The sequence below is a fragment of the Nanorana parkeri genome, unplaced genomic scaffold, assembly GCF_000935625.1.
Source record: "Nanorana parkeri isolate BGI_ZX_2015 unplaced genomic scaffold, ASM93562v1 scaffold446, whole genome shotgun sequence".
NCBI classification, from domain to species: domain Eukaryota; kingdom Metazoa; phylum Chordata; class Amphibia; order Anura; family Dicroglossidae; genus Nanorana; species Nanorana parkeri.
The window spans coordinates 694659-710594 of NW_017306714.1; the positions used below are offsets into that span (position 1 = coordinate 694659).

The 15936-nt window shown below is 42.1% G+C and overlaps 1 protein-coding gene across 1 annotated transcript in view; it reads right to left on the reverse strand.

The window, feature by feature from the left end:
• Positions 1-393: 393 nt before the first annotated feature.
• LOC108790095 (UPF0462 protein C4orf33 homolog) overlaps positions 394-15936 on the reverse strand; it is a 79171-nt gene continuing 63628 nt past the window's right edge. The window contains exons 6-8 of the mRNA XM_018560291.1: positions 10940-11145; positions 3123-3228; positions 394-543 (exon numbers count right to left, since the gene is read on the reverse strand). Coding sequence (XP_018415793.1) covers positions 394-543; positions 3123-3228; positions 10940-11145 — 462 coding nt within the window. The remainder of the gene's footprint in view (positions 544-3122; positions 3229-10939; positions 11146-15936) is intronic.

Sequence of the window (15936 nt, forward strand, 5' to 3'; positions counted from 1 at the left end):
GTAGATATAAACCCAATCACTAAAATTGTAAACTTTAAAGGTGAACTCCAGGCAAATAAATATTATTTAAAGTGACAGTGAAGGTAGTGTGAGGCCCCGTTCACACTGAGCGATTTATCGCACGGTAATTCCCGCGATATCGCGGCTATTTACCGCGCGATATTGCTCTCCAATGCATGGCAATGGGGCTCTGTCCGTCACTGTCGCGGGTTGTGCGTCGCTACAGCAAGACCCTTTTTGGAGCGGATTTTGCCGCGATTCTAGCTTGCTCAATGCAAGCATTTGCGCGACAAACGCGCAATTTGCGAATCGCTCAGTGTGAATGGGGCCTTAAAGACGTACCTTATGTGATGCCGCTTGATCCGTGCCAGTCTCTGATCCAGCGCAGACTCCTCATGTCCCACAAGGTCTGTCCAAAGTGTACGCTCCCGGCTGCGTCCATTCAGCTTCCATGCCGCTCTCCTCCTCTCCCCTTTCAGTGATCTGGACTGTGCCTGCGCCCGCCCACACTTCCTTCTTCACAGCGTTCCGGAGCCGGGACTTCTGCAGCCGGGAGCAAGCGGTGCTGACACAGGTAAGTTGGGATTTTCCAATTTTTAAAAAAAATAATGTTGGGGCATATATCTACTGCTTACTAGCAGTAGTTGTGTGCCAACAAAACAAGACTTTAATTATACTTTAAATATATTCCTCAATAGCCACAAAGGATATAAATCCACTTTGTGGCCACCAAATCACTTTGCAAATGCAGTATTACTTTGTAAAGGTAGCAGTGACATCATCACTGTGCTGTTCATATTCTGTGCAGAGAGCAGAGCAGTGGGAGGGACCCAGAAGGCCCCACCCACCACAATCTGCCTGCAGAAAACTGCAGGAGGGGGCATGAGCGATGAGTATTTGACCCATCCAACCAGAGGAAAACTTGCAGTGGTGGGGGAGCAGCAATGCAGCAGCAGGGGAGCAGCGAAGCATTGACATTTCAAAGTCACCAGAAAGGTTAATATATTTCCTCTTCTTTTTGCAGGTATGTTTTTGGATTCAAGTGACCCTGTGCTGGCAGGGTCACTCTCAAGCCTAAATGTAAACATGATGAGTATTTGACCCATCCAACCAGAGGAAAACTTGCAGTGGTGGGGGAGCAGCAATGCAGCAGCAGGGGAGCAGCGAAGCATTGACATTTCAAAGTCACCAGAAAGGTTAATATATTTCCTCTTCTTTTTGCAGGTATGTTTTTGGATTCAAGTGACCCTGTGCTGGCAAGGTCACTCTCAAGCCTGAGGTTAAACACAACAGCCAGACAAATTGCATTTTTAGAAGGAGCAGTCAACAACAGCAGCTTTCATAGTGCTCTCAGTTCAGGTTTTTCTAGCAAACTAAAGCTTAACCATAATAACATGGCACAACCTACCAAGAACTAGCACCAATAAAAAGATTTTGTCTCTTCTGGACATACCTCAAATGTGAAACAGTAGAAAGGTATCATGGCACACTCACAAACCAGCATGTAAAACAACTTGTCTCACCACTAAGGTTAATAACAGAGGTTTGGATACACGTCTTCTGCAGAAAATGTGAAAGCCGCACAGCCGCGCCAAGGCACCTCTTATAGTGCGGTCCTAACTCTAAATTATGAGAGTCTCCATCTTGGAGCACATGGGGGCAGAAGATTTCAAATTGGGTGCAGGTTTGTCAGGAGGAAGCCCAACCTCCTTAAAGGCACAGAAACACACAAGGGATCCCGCACATCTCATAGTTTAGAGTTAGGACCGCACTATAAGAGGTGCCACAGGACTGCCAGACTGTGATAGGAGGCTGAGCGGTGTGGGAGGAGAGATGTCGGCCGCTCACAGCGCACTCCTCCCACAGCGCTCGTTCGGCTGTCACACTTTCTCTCCTCCCCGCTGGGACACAGAGCAGCGCCCAGCGGGGAGAGAAGAAACTAGGGATGCGCCGATGTATCGGCAAGAAAATGGCCCTTTCGGCATTGAGCCAAAAGTGCCATTTTCTGCCGATATGTTTCGGCGGACGATATATCGGTGCATATTAAGGAGTATTTCCACTTTTGCAGCCATATTATGATAACACCTGTATTATATTTATTACATGTTCCCATTCACATAGCATTACTTTAAAAAAAAAAAATTAAAAAATGTGTCTTGCTGTTTAAATTGCTTTTACTTGGGTTATGGTAATGAATGGTGATGAATCATTCTCACATTTAGCAAAACTCCACTTCTATACCTTACGGTTGACATTTCTGTGTGATTTTTTTTTTTTTTTTACAGTAAACACTTGGCTTGTTAAGAGGTAACATTTCTACTTGCTTCTATTTTTTGTGATGTTAGGATGGGCTGTGAGGGGTTAAAGGATGACAACACTGGCTTCTCTATTGCTTATTAATGAAGTTAATGAGAAAAACACAATCCTCAAATTTCACCTCTAAGTGTTTCTATAAGGACAGATTACTGTGAAGGTGATCCAAAAAACATGGAATCAGCCATGTTGCCTTCTGCAACAAAACAAATAAAAGGTAAGAAATATAAAAGAAAAAAGAAAAACAAAAAAACAGTATGCTCTGTGAATAGGAACACATAACAAACATATAGAGGGGTTTTCTCAAATTTGACTGCAAAAGTTGAAATACACTTTAAGGTGGCCAGAAGAGATGAATCATTCTCACATTTAGCAAAACTCCACTTCTATACCTTACGGTTGACATTTCTGTGTGATTTTTTTTTTTTTTTTACAGTAAACACTTTCTATACAAGTTTTGAAATGGAGTGCATAGAATGACTTGATAGCTTTGGAAAATAGAAAACATACAAGTTATCACTTTTATTGTTACGTATCAGGAAGATGTCTGTTTCTATGAAGTCTTCATCACAGAATTGATGTTTACATATTTCATGGAACAAACATAGTGAAAGCAACCAATCAGTTAAACTATGACATTGGTCTAGCAGTCAGATAAGTATTGAAATGAGCAATGCTGAAAAGCTCATTTTATTAATACGAGGAATCAAAAGAGTTTTAGTAATGAAAAAGAATAACGGTTGCTAAATACTAAATGCCAGCAGGGATTTATTTTTCTTCTAATTTATCTTTTTTTCTAGAGAAGAGACAGGAATGTTACAAGGAATAGAATCCCAGAGGCAAGATGAGGGCTGCTCCCATTCTTCTCCCATGATCCATTTCAGTTTGAATGCTTTGAAATATTCCAGACGATGACTGCAAATATAAACAAATATCATCAAGTGAAAAAAAGATGAAAGCCTCGCAGTTCTCTTTGTATTTGGAGTTGATGAGCTCACATTGGATCTTAAGTGCTTTTTGTCTTTCTCTCTACCGCTGTTGAGATGCCTATACACTGAGAGACCCAGCTACTTCATACAATCAATGGGTAGCCACATCTTCAACAGATTTTGACATACTGTACATACTTATTATTAACGCTGAAGTGCTGGCTATTTGGCAATTGATGCAAATATACTTTTATCACATAGGAGACAATGCAAAAGATCACATACTAAGACAGATGCGGTCATATTGTTCAAAAATCTGTTTTTCACTAATTTAAGCGCCGGCAAAGGGACAATTTCAGCAAACCAGGCTGAAACTTGTCAGAGAAAGTGGCCCGTGTGGGTTAGGCACCATGTTGTGTAGTCACATAGTACATGACATTCAATGGACAATAACTGGGTTAAAAGAAAAGTGGTATACAGGAATAAACTCATTGTACCCATCTCTCATCTGACTCCAGTGTCTTCTGTATCACTGATTCATTCATGTGCCATTTTATGCAAGTGTGAAAAAGTAAATAATTTAGAGATGTCAAATTTAAATGAACCTGGGCTGAATTGAATGGTATATACAGTACCTTTAAACGGCCATAATTAAAAGAGAACTATGGGGTAACCTTTTTATCCCATAGTTCTCTTTAGGGTCATGGGAAGATATATACTAACTTCCTCCCATGACCCAAAACTCAGTACATAGCGGGCTATTGACACTAAACTCAGGAGATCGATTTATAAAAGTGCATTCAAGTACCTTAATTATTAACAAAAATTTATTTTATTTGTGTATCACTCAGCTGTAGATCCTCAAATCATCTCTGAATTGGTGCTGACACTGTTTTTCCTTCTGGAGGGGGGCTACTTTTGTTCCTCATGGTCACTCCCGTGATGGACTGCAATCTCAGGTTTAGTTTAATAATTTGTATTGCGATTGTAGTCCATCACGGGCTTTGATATCCCTATATTCCTATCACTGTATATAATGTTCGTAACCATTAAAGGAGATCTCTAGAAGATATAATTGAATAGAAAATTGAAGGGTAGTTGGAATGGGTTATTTAGTTGCTGCAATGGAAGTTTGTTCCATTCATAATATAGCAGGGACAGAAAGTAAAGTAACAGAGTTAACGGTACTGCTGTACTCCTGGTATAGTTTTTGGACAGCTACATCTTAAAAAGGACAGCACATAGGTAAATGTAATTAACATTTACCTTCAGCAATCCTTTGTAGTGATATTTTCAGGAGTTCTCCTAAACTGATTTGAGACCTTTCTTTCAAAATGCTGTATTAGCCAAGACAGTATATATAGGATGTTCTGTATGGTTTTTAGTAGGGATGTCCTGATACCACTTTTTCAAGACAAAGTACAAGTACTTCCCCTCTTGTACTTGCCGATACCAATTACTAATACTTTTTCTTACAGGGACAGGTGACTTTAAATGATCCATAGTACAACTACATGTTATGTACTATGGATCATGATTTAACCTATTCATGTTAGCAAGAGAGAATTGTAAATCTATTGCTGTAATGTAGTGGAGGTGTGTGCTGTATATATGTACTACATATACAGTACGTACGTCCAGTACACCTGGCAATAGATTTACAGCCAGCCCTGTCCCAGCTTCCCTCACTCACAGTTTCACTCTGATCCCTGTTGCCTCACGTGATGCCTCTTGTTGTCGGTGCTGGGCAGGATCGCTGCATCACATCTCGGTCCTCAGCTTGTGGGAGGTGCTCACAATTCTGCCCTGCTAACATGAATAGGTTAAATCATGATCCATAGTACATATACAGGACACACGTCCAGTACACTACAGCAATAGAGTTACAATTCTCCCCTTCTAACATGGATAGGTTAAATCATGATCCATAGTACATAAAATGTACATAATATGTAGTTGTACTATGGATCATTTAACCCCTTGGTTCTCAACTGGTGGGTAGTGAACCAAAAGTGGTTATGACCCCATGTTTAGTGGGTCCACGTGTGCCTTCCACTTTTCTAGGTGAGAGGTTCCTCAGCCTCCCCCTAGCGCAGGACTGTCAGTTCTCGCGCCAAGCAGCCATTCAAAATATGCTGCCCAGTGCCGAGTGTCAGCTTGAGGTGGGCTGGGGGTATGGCCGCGAGGGAGCTCATCCATACTTGCATTGCATACAGCTCACTCGTGTACCCTGGAGAGGTGCCTGGACTGGAGTGGCATCACAATCTGGCTCCTGGCACCTGTACAGGGTGTGCAAGGAAGCTTTACAAGTGGATGCACATATGGATGGAGCTCAGTCACAGCACAGCAGCCCACACTGCGTTCAATTGCAGTGCTACTTGGGTCACGACTTAATGAGCAAGGACAAAATGTGGGTCTTGAGGTTACACAGGTTGAGAACCACTAATTTAACCTATTCATGTTAGCAGGGGATAATTGTAAATCTATTGCTGCAGTGTATTGGGAATATGTACTGTTCATGTACTACATATAGAATACACTGCAGCAATAGATTCACTGTTAATATGAATGGGTTAAATGATCCATAGTACAACTACATATTATGGACATATTATGTACTATGGATCATTTAATATATTCATATTAGCAGAGGATAATTTTAAATCTATTGCTGCAGTGTATTGGGAATATGTACTATACATATAGAATACACTGCAGCAATAGATTCTTGTTGTTCACACAAAACACTAAGCCCAGGCCCCGTCTCACTTGCTGTTGCCTCAATCGCGGTGCCGAACGATGTGCCGAACGATTTTCTTCCCACGTGAGGACGTCGGCGGCGCTGAGCTGAAGAGGAGCGTCGCGTCACTGCTGCTCCGGTGGGCAATCACCGGCCACCTAAATTAGAACCCCACCTGGAGCGCCCCCCACCGGTGCAGCAGTGACGCGACGCTTGGCGCAGCAAGGCAAGTAAAGAAAAAAACCATAGCGCAAGCTTCGGCGCTATGTATTGGGGCATTTTGACAAGTACAAGTACTTGTCAAAATGCCCTGTATCGGTCCCTATACCGATGCTTGTATCGGTATTGGGACATCCCTAGTTTTTAGTAAGGCTGTTTTCAGATTCTATCACTGTACAAAACTCCTTCGCTTCCTGGCTTATGAGTAAACCTATTATCTTGTGCCAAAGCCCAACCTGAGGAGCACTAGTAGCAGGCAATAGAAGGTCACTTTCCAGCAGAGATTTTACCAAGAGGGATAATTTTACTATCTAAGCACAGAGACCCACGTCAATATTAACAGCTTGGCTAAAGAACACAAGTGGAGCAAATGCGGTAAGAGGATAATTCCTTATTTTTTAGTGAAAAGGGGATGATCAGCAACCAGTCCCTTAGAGACTGTCTAATATGTCTGAAAATCTCTAAGTACTACAATGAATTCAGGATGTACAGGAAGACAGTGCCTCTCACTGCAGTCAAATGAACCATAAATTAGACATATTGGGGAAGATTTATCAAACCTAGAGCAGACAGAATCTGGAGCAGTTTTCTATGGCAACCAATGACCTTCTCGCTTTAGTCTGTTCAGTTAAGATTTGAAAATGAAAGAGAGAAGCTGATTGGTTGTCATGCACAGCTGCTCCAGATTTTGTCTGCTCCAGTTTTGATAAATTCCCCTCATTGTATGTATAACATATTGTAAGCACAATTGTGTTTCTGGAAAATATTTGCTTTTTAAATTGGTATATTTGAATAATGATATGATGAATAATGATAATCATATTTAAGGCACATGAAGCATTCTGGTGTCATTTGGGGTTACATTACATGAAAGCAACAATATTTGGTTATATGGTGAGTAATTGAGATGCTTTTATCAATATTTAATAATTGCATAGAGTGCAATGACGACCTACAGAAACCAATCAAATTTTTATAAGGGTGAAAACAAATTGGGTGCTGATGTTTTCACACAATCACACATTTTATACTACCGTTTACTGAGCTATTTTAGTTTTAGATAAGGCCTAGGAATTCACTTTAATGAGCTACTGGCCTTCTTTTCACCATAGATACCATACATATTCTAGGACTATATCTTTTCCACCTAGGGAAAAGCTGTAGTCAAATAAGGATTGTTGTGCTTATTGATCTTCCAAAAAAAAACAGAAGTATCAAGATGAATATTTCCCTGGGAGGTGGGATATTCCATTACAGCATGGGAAGCTGGCTGATCCATAGAAGCAGACCCAAGAGTAGGAAAAAAATTAGAAAAATATATCAAACTCAGTCTGTCCAGAAACCACAGTAGTAATGGGATCTGTTGGATTCTGGTCATTTGTTTGTAAGTTAATCCAAATCCTGACTGAGCACTGAAAATAAGAAGCAAGCAAAGTACTGAAAGAAAAATGAAAATGAAGTTCCCCTCAATTCCAAATTCTCACCAGGTGAAAATTTAATGATACATTTAATACTCACAGATTGGAGTATAATATTCATTATACAAAAATGGTCAGTTTATTTTTGTGATGATAGGCAAGCTTCCAAGTAAAAGAAACTAAATGAACCAGGTATCTGGTATGCAGGGAGTAGTATAGGAGCTAAAGGGTGAAAGCTGAGCATTCAAAGTAAAAGGAAGAGAATTTTAAGAAACTTAATTAAATAAGAAAATAATACCTCCAAGGTTACGGCTACGAGAACTGCTTTTCACATGAGAGGCAGACTTAGATCTCCTATGAGATGTTACATCAGTGCTAACTGGCAGGTTTTTCTGCTTCATTAGGAGACCTTCTACAATTAAGCATTCACCCAGAGCCAAAGAGGTTTGGGTATGCCTGTGTTCACTGCATGACCAAAGACCATTCCTCAAAAGGCAAGTGAATGAGACATTGCTTAAACAAATTTTCAACACTCCAAGCATGTAGCCATAGTGCTCTATGAATATGGACAAACATTACTGCTTTGTGACATGCAACCTTAAATTCCTGAGATAACTTATCAAAAAGTTGCAAAGATTTAGGATCCTGCTCTGAGTTAGAGGAGTCACTTTTAAAAGATGTGATCCATTGAACCATAGTGTCACAGAGAAGAGTTACCACCAGAAGAGGGCAGAGAGTTGTTCGAGTTAACTCAAACAGGATGTTCATAAGGAGTCTAACTGTTTATCAATGAAGTTCCTAAAAGGAAAAGGTTCCATGAACTAGAGTGATGAGATTCCCATTCAGGTGAAGAACTGGAGACCCACAATGGGTAGGGACTATTTGTTAAAAAATGATTTATCAAAAATAAAATGTCTCTGCACATCATTCAGAGGAAGCCATTATTGTGAAGGAAGTTCCCAGTCTTCAAAGAGGAACTGTTTCAGAATAGAGGATGGGGGGAAGCTCCTTGTGTTAGCACTAGCTGAAAAAGATATGTTACCTGATACAACAGGATGATACTTTAATTGCATAGCAGAGCTTACTGCGTCAATTAAATTGGAAACAACTGTGTGCAAATCAAAGCATCAGAGTCTCGATAAAAGGAGACTGCAAGGGCTATGAATTAAAGGCAGAGATGGTGATAGGCCTTACAGGTTCTTTAGGATATAAGGACCAAGTAGACTCCAACATAGGTGGTGTTGCAGCGCCCTTGGAATGTCTGCAAACAGAATTTTCCATTCATTTTGAAGAGATTGAAAAAATCAGCAGTGGAAAAGGGAGGCCTAGTAGACACTGTAGGGTTTTCAGGCTGAAAATATTAAAGTTGCTGATAAGGACAAATCTATAGAAATAGGGGTCCCAAGGTCTATGGCATAGGTGTCAAATTCTTTAAAGGATACTGGTAATATACTCCTGGAAACGGTAGGGGAGCATGGTTGTCTGCTGCAGTCGGGCTGTCCTCTGATCATCTCTTAAAAGACATGTTGAACCAGTTAGTGGTAAGCAACTAAACCAGAGTGATGCAAGGCAACACATTCAAACCTAAACCACAGGAGCTGATAAGGTTCTTAGGCAGCTGGAGGTGACTGGGACAGGGAAGACAAGCAGTGGAAAAGATCAGAGGTGATGATCCACAAAGTGCTTCAACAGAAGTAGCTGTGGGAAATACTGCCGTTTGAGGTGAAGGGTAGGAAGGAAACAAGCAGTGCACACACACAACACTATCTGTATTGAATTACATTAGCACTAAATTCCTTGAGTATGAACCATTATCGCAGTAAAAAGGGCAGAAATTTTCAAAAGAAAAAAAGAGAGGTCAATAGTTAAAGATGTGATGCAATTCCCTGGTTGTAGCCTGCAGATCTATTCAATAAATGTGTTAAGAGGCTAGGGGTCTACATAGGGTTGCCACCTTTTCTTCAAGCCAAACCCGAACACTGTAGCGCCTTGCGGCAAATCTACAGGTTGTGCTAAAGCTCTAAACTGGGGTTGTACTCTGCAAAACACTAAAACAGGCCACTACGATGTGATATAAAGCAGAGTTTATTGCGTAAATGTACATCAAAAAATTAACATATAATAAGATCACATTACAATGTCCACTAAGTGATTCATTCAGAAAAACAGTGCTCAGTGACTGATTGACTTGTCACGAGAATTTGTGACACTTCTCTGGATATTGAGAGCCCTCTGTGGTAAACTAAGTTTTTACTCAAGTGTATAAAGCACCTAAATGTTAAGTAGAGAGTACAAAGAACATACACCAAAATGTTATCACTACATGTAGAGACTTACATACACTGGAATATATCAGAGGCTAGGTTACTCCAAAAACCAAACCACTGCTCTGTAACCAGAGAGCGCTCTCTGCAGCTAACTGACATAGTACACAAAATGCCACAATGCAGAGGTAAATGTTCACACAAAGTGATGTTAGCCATTTTCAGAGGCATATTTACATAGCAATAGACTGGGTCATACCCAGGGCTGTACCATTGCTCTGAAACTGGAGGTTGCTCTGCAGCTGACACAGTACACACAGGTCTGGAAGGCCCCATATGTAGTGTAGAGCTCAGTACTCCTAACATTGCTACTTTCAGAGGCATACTTACATTAGGAGTCATAAAAGACTGCGATACACTATAGGCTATACTACTGCTCTAAAAGTGGTCTGCAGTTAACTGGCACAGCACATAAAGGTCTAGAAAGCACCGTAGACAAAGCCCAGTGACTGAAGGATTGATGTTTTGCCCCATCCATGGACCTACCCACAGAGTGAGTCTTTAGAGACCAGGCCACACCAGAGGCTGTGCCACAGCTCTAGACCTAGAGAGTGCCCTGGAGCTACCTAGCATGGTACATTAAGGTCTGGAGAGCGCCACTGGCAATGCCCAGTGCCTGAAGGTCAGATTCCAGGCTAGTCTAGCAATCTTCAGTTTAGTAGGGTCCAGGTATGACCTCTAAGGCTTTGCCAAGGATAAGCCATTTCGCACTGTTGCTGTGTACAGACTACGGACCAGAACAAGTAGCATAATAAATGTCTTGATTGTAGAGGAAAAAACATCCACAAACAACTGAAAACACGCTGTGCATTTTCTTTTATTCCTCATTTATTTATTTACCTGCCAACCATCCAGTTTTGGCAGGACAGTTTTAGTTTTATGATCCCAGAAGGGGCTGTGCTTAGCTATAATAGGCCTAGTTTATTACAATCATAGGTACTGTAGGGCACATTACATTTTCCTAGTTTCTAAATAATTATGTATATTCATACTTACAAATTGGCACCTTGTCCTTCACTTATTTCTTCTGGAGGAATTGGATATAAAGACTCATATACTCTGCCAATTCCTGAGCCATGGATAGCATAAGAATTCATCATGTCAACTCCAGGAGGAAAATAAGGCCAGGGAATAAGAGCAGTGCCATGCCATTGTCCCCAATCTGATGTGACATCTGCTGAAAATTCCAGTGGCAGTTCTATCTAATAAAGCAGAATATATTAATAAATGCAATATTTGCATTTAACAGATAAATACAAATACATTTACACACAATTCTAACAGCCCTAAAAATCTTAAAGCAGTCATTTCATGCAAACATTGTCATTCCAACAGTATCATTTACATTGCCTCAGAACTTTAAGTAACTGAAATTTGAAAAAGTTCAGCCCAGCTGGTATCAGAGCTCACTTCCTGCAATCTTTCTAAACTTCTGATCATGTGATGTTATCTCTTTTCCCAAGCCATCTCTACAAACCTAATGCAAAGGATAACATCACACATCATTTAGAGGGCTGTAAGGTACTTATCAAGATAAGCCAATAACGGTACATGCATGCGGCCCCGTCTTCTGGATTATGGGCAAACATGCTTTAGCCAGGAGTTGCGTGCATGGTGGTATCTGAACCTTACAAATGAACTTCGGAAAAAAACATCTACATACACAAATGAAATACATATAAGAGCACTGTTTACCTGCTATGGGATTTAAATTGCTGCCCATTTAGTCCTGAGATTTACACAGTCCCAGCACACGGTACACCCCAGCAAAATACAATTTTCTCTGTTACAGGTACTCCAGACGAAACCTCCATGGGAATGAATGTGACCCACGGGCCCAGCCAAGAAGATTTTGACAGGAGGCTGAGAGATCTAGTCTGTGATATTTTACTGCATTAGGAACAGCTGATTAAAAAATAGGGAGGGGAACTATGATATAGTGTAAAGGTGCCCATACACCTTACGACCATCGCAAGACTTTTGTCTTGCGATGGTCGTATGCTTATTGAAAGCTCGTACGATCTGCCCACCTTGGACGGGCAGATCGTACTTGCGATCATCGAAAGCCCGCCCCGCTGAGGGGCGGGCTTCCGATGACCGCAATGCAGAACGGGCAGTGTGCGCGTGCGCACACCGGCCCGTTCCGCAGTTATCGGACGAGCAGGCTAGAAACCCGCCGACAATCGTACGATTCTCGGCGGGTATTCGAGCATGTTGGTTCGACAAAAGACTTGCGACCGTACAGTAGAAACGGTTGCACGTCTTCGTTCACACTGCTCGATTCTCGTACGATCGCGGGATTTCGCCCGATTCTCGTACGAGAATCGAGCAGTGTATGGGCACCTTTAGTGTAACAATGTTGTTATTTCTCCACTCCCAGCCTGGTGACTGAACAATGAAAAAGCAGCAACAGACAGATGATGAGGTAAACTCTGCTCCCTCCTCCTATAAGCCTATTCCTTGTCTGTATACCTGACTGGCTCCCATAGGTGCCTCTCCCAGGCTGAGTGCTGCTGTACAGGGGATTGAAAGAGAATGATATCCTTCTGATTTAAAGGGGAAATAAAGTCACCCTAAAAAAATGGTCCCCCAGAAGTTTTTTGCCATAATGTGCCAGTATGCTCAGCATGTTAGCACATTATAGCACAAAGACATTAGTTTTAGTTATGTGTTTAGATGAAGCACAGAGATCTTGAGGAATGCTGAATTAAGTTTGACAGCATTGAACAGAAAACATATAGATCATAGAGAGGGAAAACATTTACAGATAGAACTTCCTATTGATCACAGATAGAAGCATGCATATAGAAAAACTAGCATTGACTAGACTTGCGCCATCTAGTGCTCAAGCGATAATACTACATCTCTGAATGTCAGTAAAACAAATCAGTATGTTGCATTTCCAACAATTAGCACATGTCTTTGTATGGGATCATTTCAAATCGGCTTGTAAAAACATACACACAGGCCTGTCCCTTTAATGAGGCAGCGTGAGGCTGTTGTCTCAGGCAGCACCTCTTTGGGTCACCTGGGTGGGCAGGGGGGGGCAGCAGGCAGAGTGTCCATTTTGCACAATCACTCCCAGCTCCCACCCCCAAGCACCACATCAGGCACCAAAAATGCTAGCGATACCATTACATACATAAATAATCATAGGCATTTGTGACATAGTTAAAACAAGCCTTTTGGATGACTAACTTTGGGTGGAGTTAGACGGTCCTAGATTAGCAATAAAGGGGTAGGGCTTGGTAGTCAGAGACAACACTGTGTTGCTGTTGGCAATATACCTATTACAAGGTCAGTAGCCAAAGAGGGTGCATGATGGAAGAGACAAGATGTCCTTATTATATGTAAATCAGCTACAACATGGAAATAAGCTCCATGAGTAAAAATAGAACACAGCACCTACTTAAACAGTAAATGAAGAGGAATTATGCATTATTCATGTATAGACTAAATAGTAATTACACAGAAACCACTAGAACAACAGCCATTGTTAATTTATGAAAAAGCAGTGCAATATTTTCATAGCCTGTATTCATTCCACGTTGTGACAATAAATAGTAAATTATGAACAGTGAGTTGAAAAGTCACTAATAAAATAATTATTGTTCGTACACAAAGGTTCCAGAGGTTTATTTAATCGATTCCTCAAAGCCTGGCTGATAATTAGTGCCTAAATGGAAAGATCACATGCAGGAAACGTGGTGACCAGCAATTACTGAAAGGTTAACAGTGAACTTGTGGTAATACATTTTCCCACCTTGTTTTTGAAGTATCTAGATGGCAAAAAAAATCATGAAGCAGTGTATGTGTAGCAACCAGGAAACTGCATTAGAGATGAATGGACTTCTAATGTGTCACACTGGGGGCCATTTTTAAAGTGTTTTTTCTGTAGGCATAAATCGTTGTGGTCACACAGTAAATAAAGTGTATGTAAAGACAAACAAAAAAATGTTTAGAGTAGGGAAGGGTTTAAACCCCTATTAAGTTACTGTCTGTGCCCAGCCGGGGGGAATTTCCCTTGACAAGGTAGAACATAGTCCCATAACAATTTTACCCCCAAACTCCCATGCTACTATGCCACCACCCTCCAATAATCCCCACCTGCCAATTAAGACACCACACTCGAGATTGGAGTTAAAATGGCTGTAGCAGCCTTTTAACAAGATATCCGGTACCCTATCCCACCTGGAAAATTGATGTACCTCAGGGACCACTCTACTCCATAACATACCTGGCACGCCTATCCAGCGTACCTCGGCAATGTTTCTAGGTATGCCCAGCTGCCTGCCATCTGGACGAACATCTGCCCGTTTTGCACCCCAAAAGACATAAGAATGGCCTAAAATCCACACGAGGCCAGGACTGGAATCTAGAAAAAGAAACAATAACAACAAGACAATACAGCAAAATCCAGGAACCGCCAGAGAAAAACACAGTTTAACATGTAAACACAACTATACAAACTGGTCACAACAAATAGGGGCGCACATACAAACGATATCTGGAAGACTCCCACCTCCATCTTTAACTCTTGTCCTGAAGACACAACAGAAAAAGAAAGAAAATCTCTTCAAGGTGAATGGAATTCTCATCTTAGAGAGATGCCACAGGAATAGATGTTCCCATTGGATGATTTTACATACCCATGACAACCACATTGGTAGTCTATGCCCAAAATAGAATGGCAGACTAGCATTTAACATCTCTGGGTGGGTTCTTGGCAATTTGGTGCCACTTACTTTAGTCTGTTCTATAGTTCATTCAGTCAATAAAAATGTGAGTAGAGGGTTAGGGACACAATATACATAAAAATAGCAAAATATCCTAAGGCCTTCTAATAGCAAAGCAATTGATAATGATCCACTGATAAACAACCTTTTAATAACAACTGGTCCTCTGACTTTATGTGAGCAGTCACAGGTACTGTAAAGAGTTGAGTAATAATGTCTGCATGCAATGTCCATCCGATAGCAGCTCCCCCCGTTTTTGTTTTTTTTCAACATAGCAGACTTCTCTGAAGATGCTCCATTCAGGTACCAACCTTCCATAGCAGATTAAATCAGCTTAGATGCCTTGGGCCTTCAGCACACGGCCCCACCTAGGGCAAGGCCCCAGAAGAAGAGAACTCCTGAATGTAGCATCCTCACCAGGCAAGAGCCCAGAAGGGAAGGACCCTTCTAGAAGCTTGTTCCAAATATTTATCCTCTGCCCCCAGCTTACAAAAGGGGGTCAGGAAAACAGCTGATACGGATGACTCAGCCCCACTGGAAGTGACACAGTCGAGAAAGTGTATAGGATCGAGAAAAATTATAGAACACTGACTTTGACACTGTCCGGCCCCTCCCACTCTCCTCCCACAGCTTACAGCCCAGAAGCATGGACAGCCAGTGGCGGCCTACAGTGGGTGAAAGTGCCTAAGTACCAGACATGGAGCGGAGTAAGGCCAGAACCAGGTAGGGAGCCCAGTGGGAGGAGAACACCATCCCCCAGCCAGTCACCCCTTTTATGGACTTACTAGGAGTCCTCACTAGTGATGGGCTCGGGCGTGTTCGCAGCTCCATGTGCCGAGCCCGCCAGGAAGGTGACAGCGCCAATCACAGGCACTGAGACAAATTCCGATCTCTGCAGCTGCGGACTGGGATAATGTCTCAGTACCTGTGATTGGCGCTGTCAGCTTCCTGGTGGGCTCGGCACGTGGAGTTGCGAACACGCCCGAGCCCATCACTAGTCCTCACATCACCCGACCATTCACACTAGTGTTACATGGATGCCAAAAGTGGCAGCCAGGGGCGGGGGGAAGGCGGGGGAAGAGGCAGAGCTGGAGGGTGGGCTAAGTTATCATGGGCCTCTGGGTTGTACTTGCCCCCTGGGCTAAAAGTTGCCAGTCAGTCCATGCTGTATTCCACAACTGCCGGACGTCGAGAGCAGATTAAATTGCGAATGGCATCGGCGCCCGGCCGTTGCGGTATGCGGGATTGTGGGCGGCG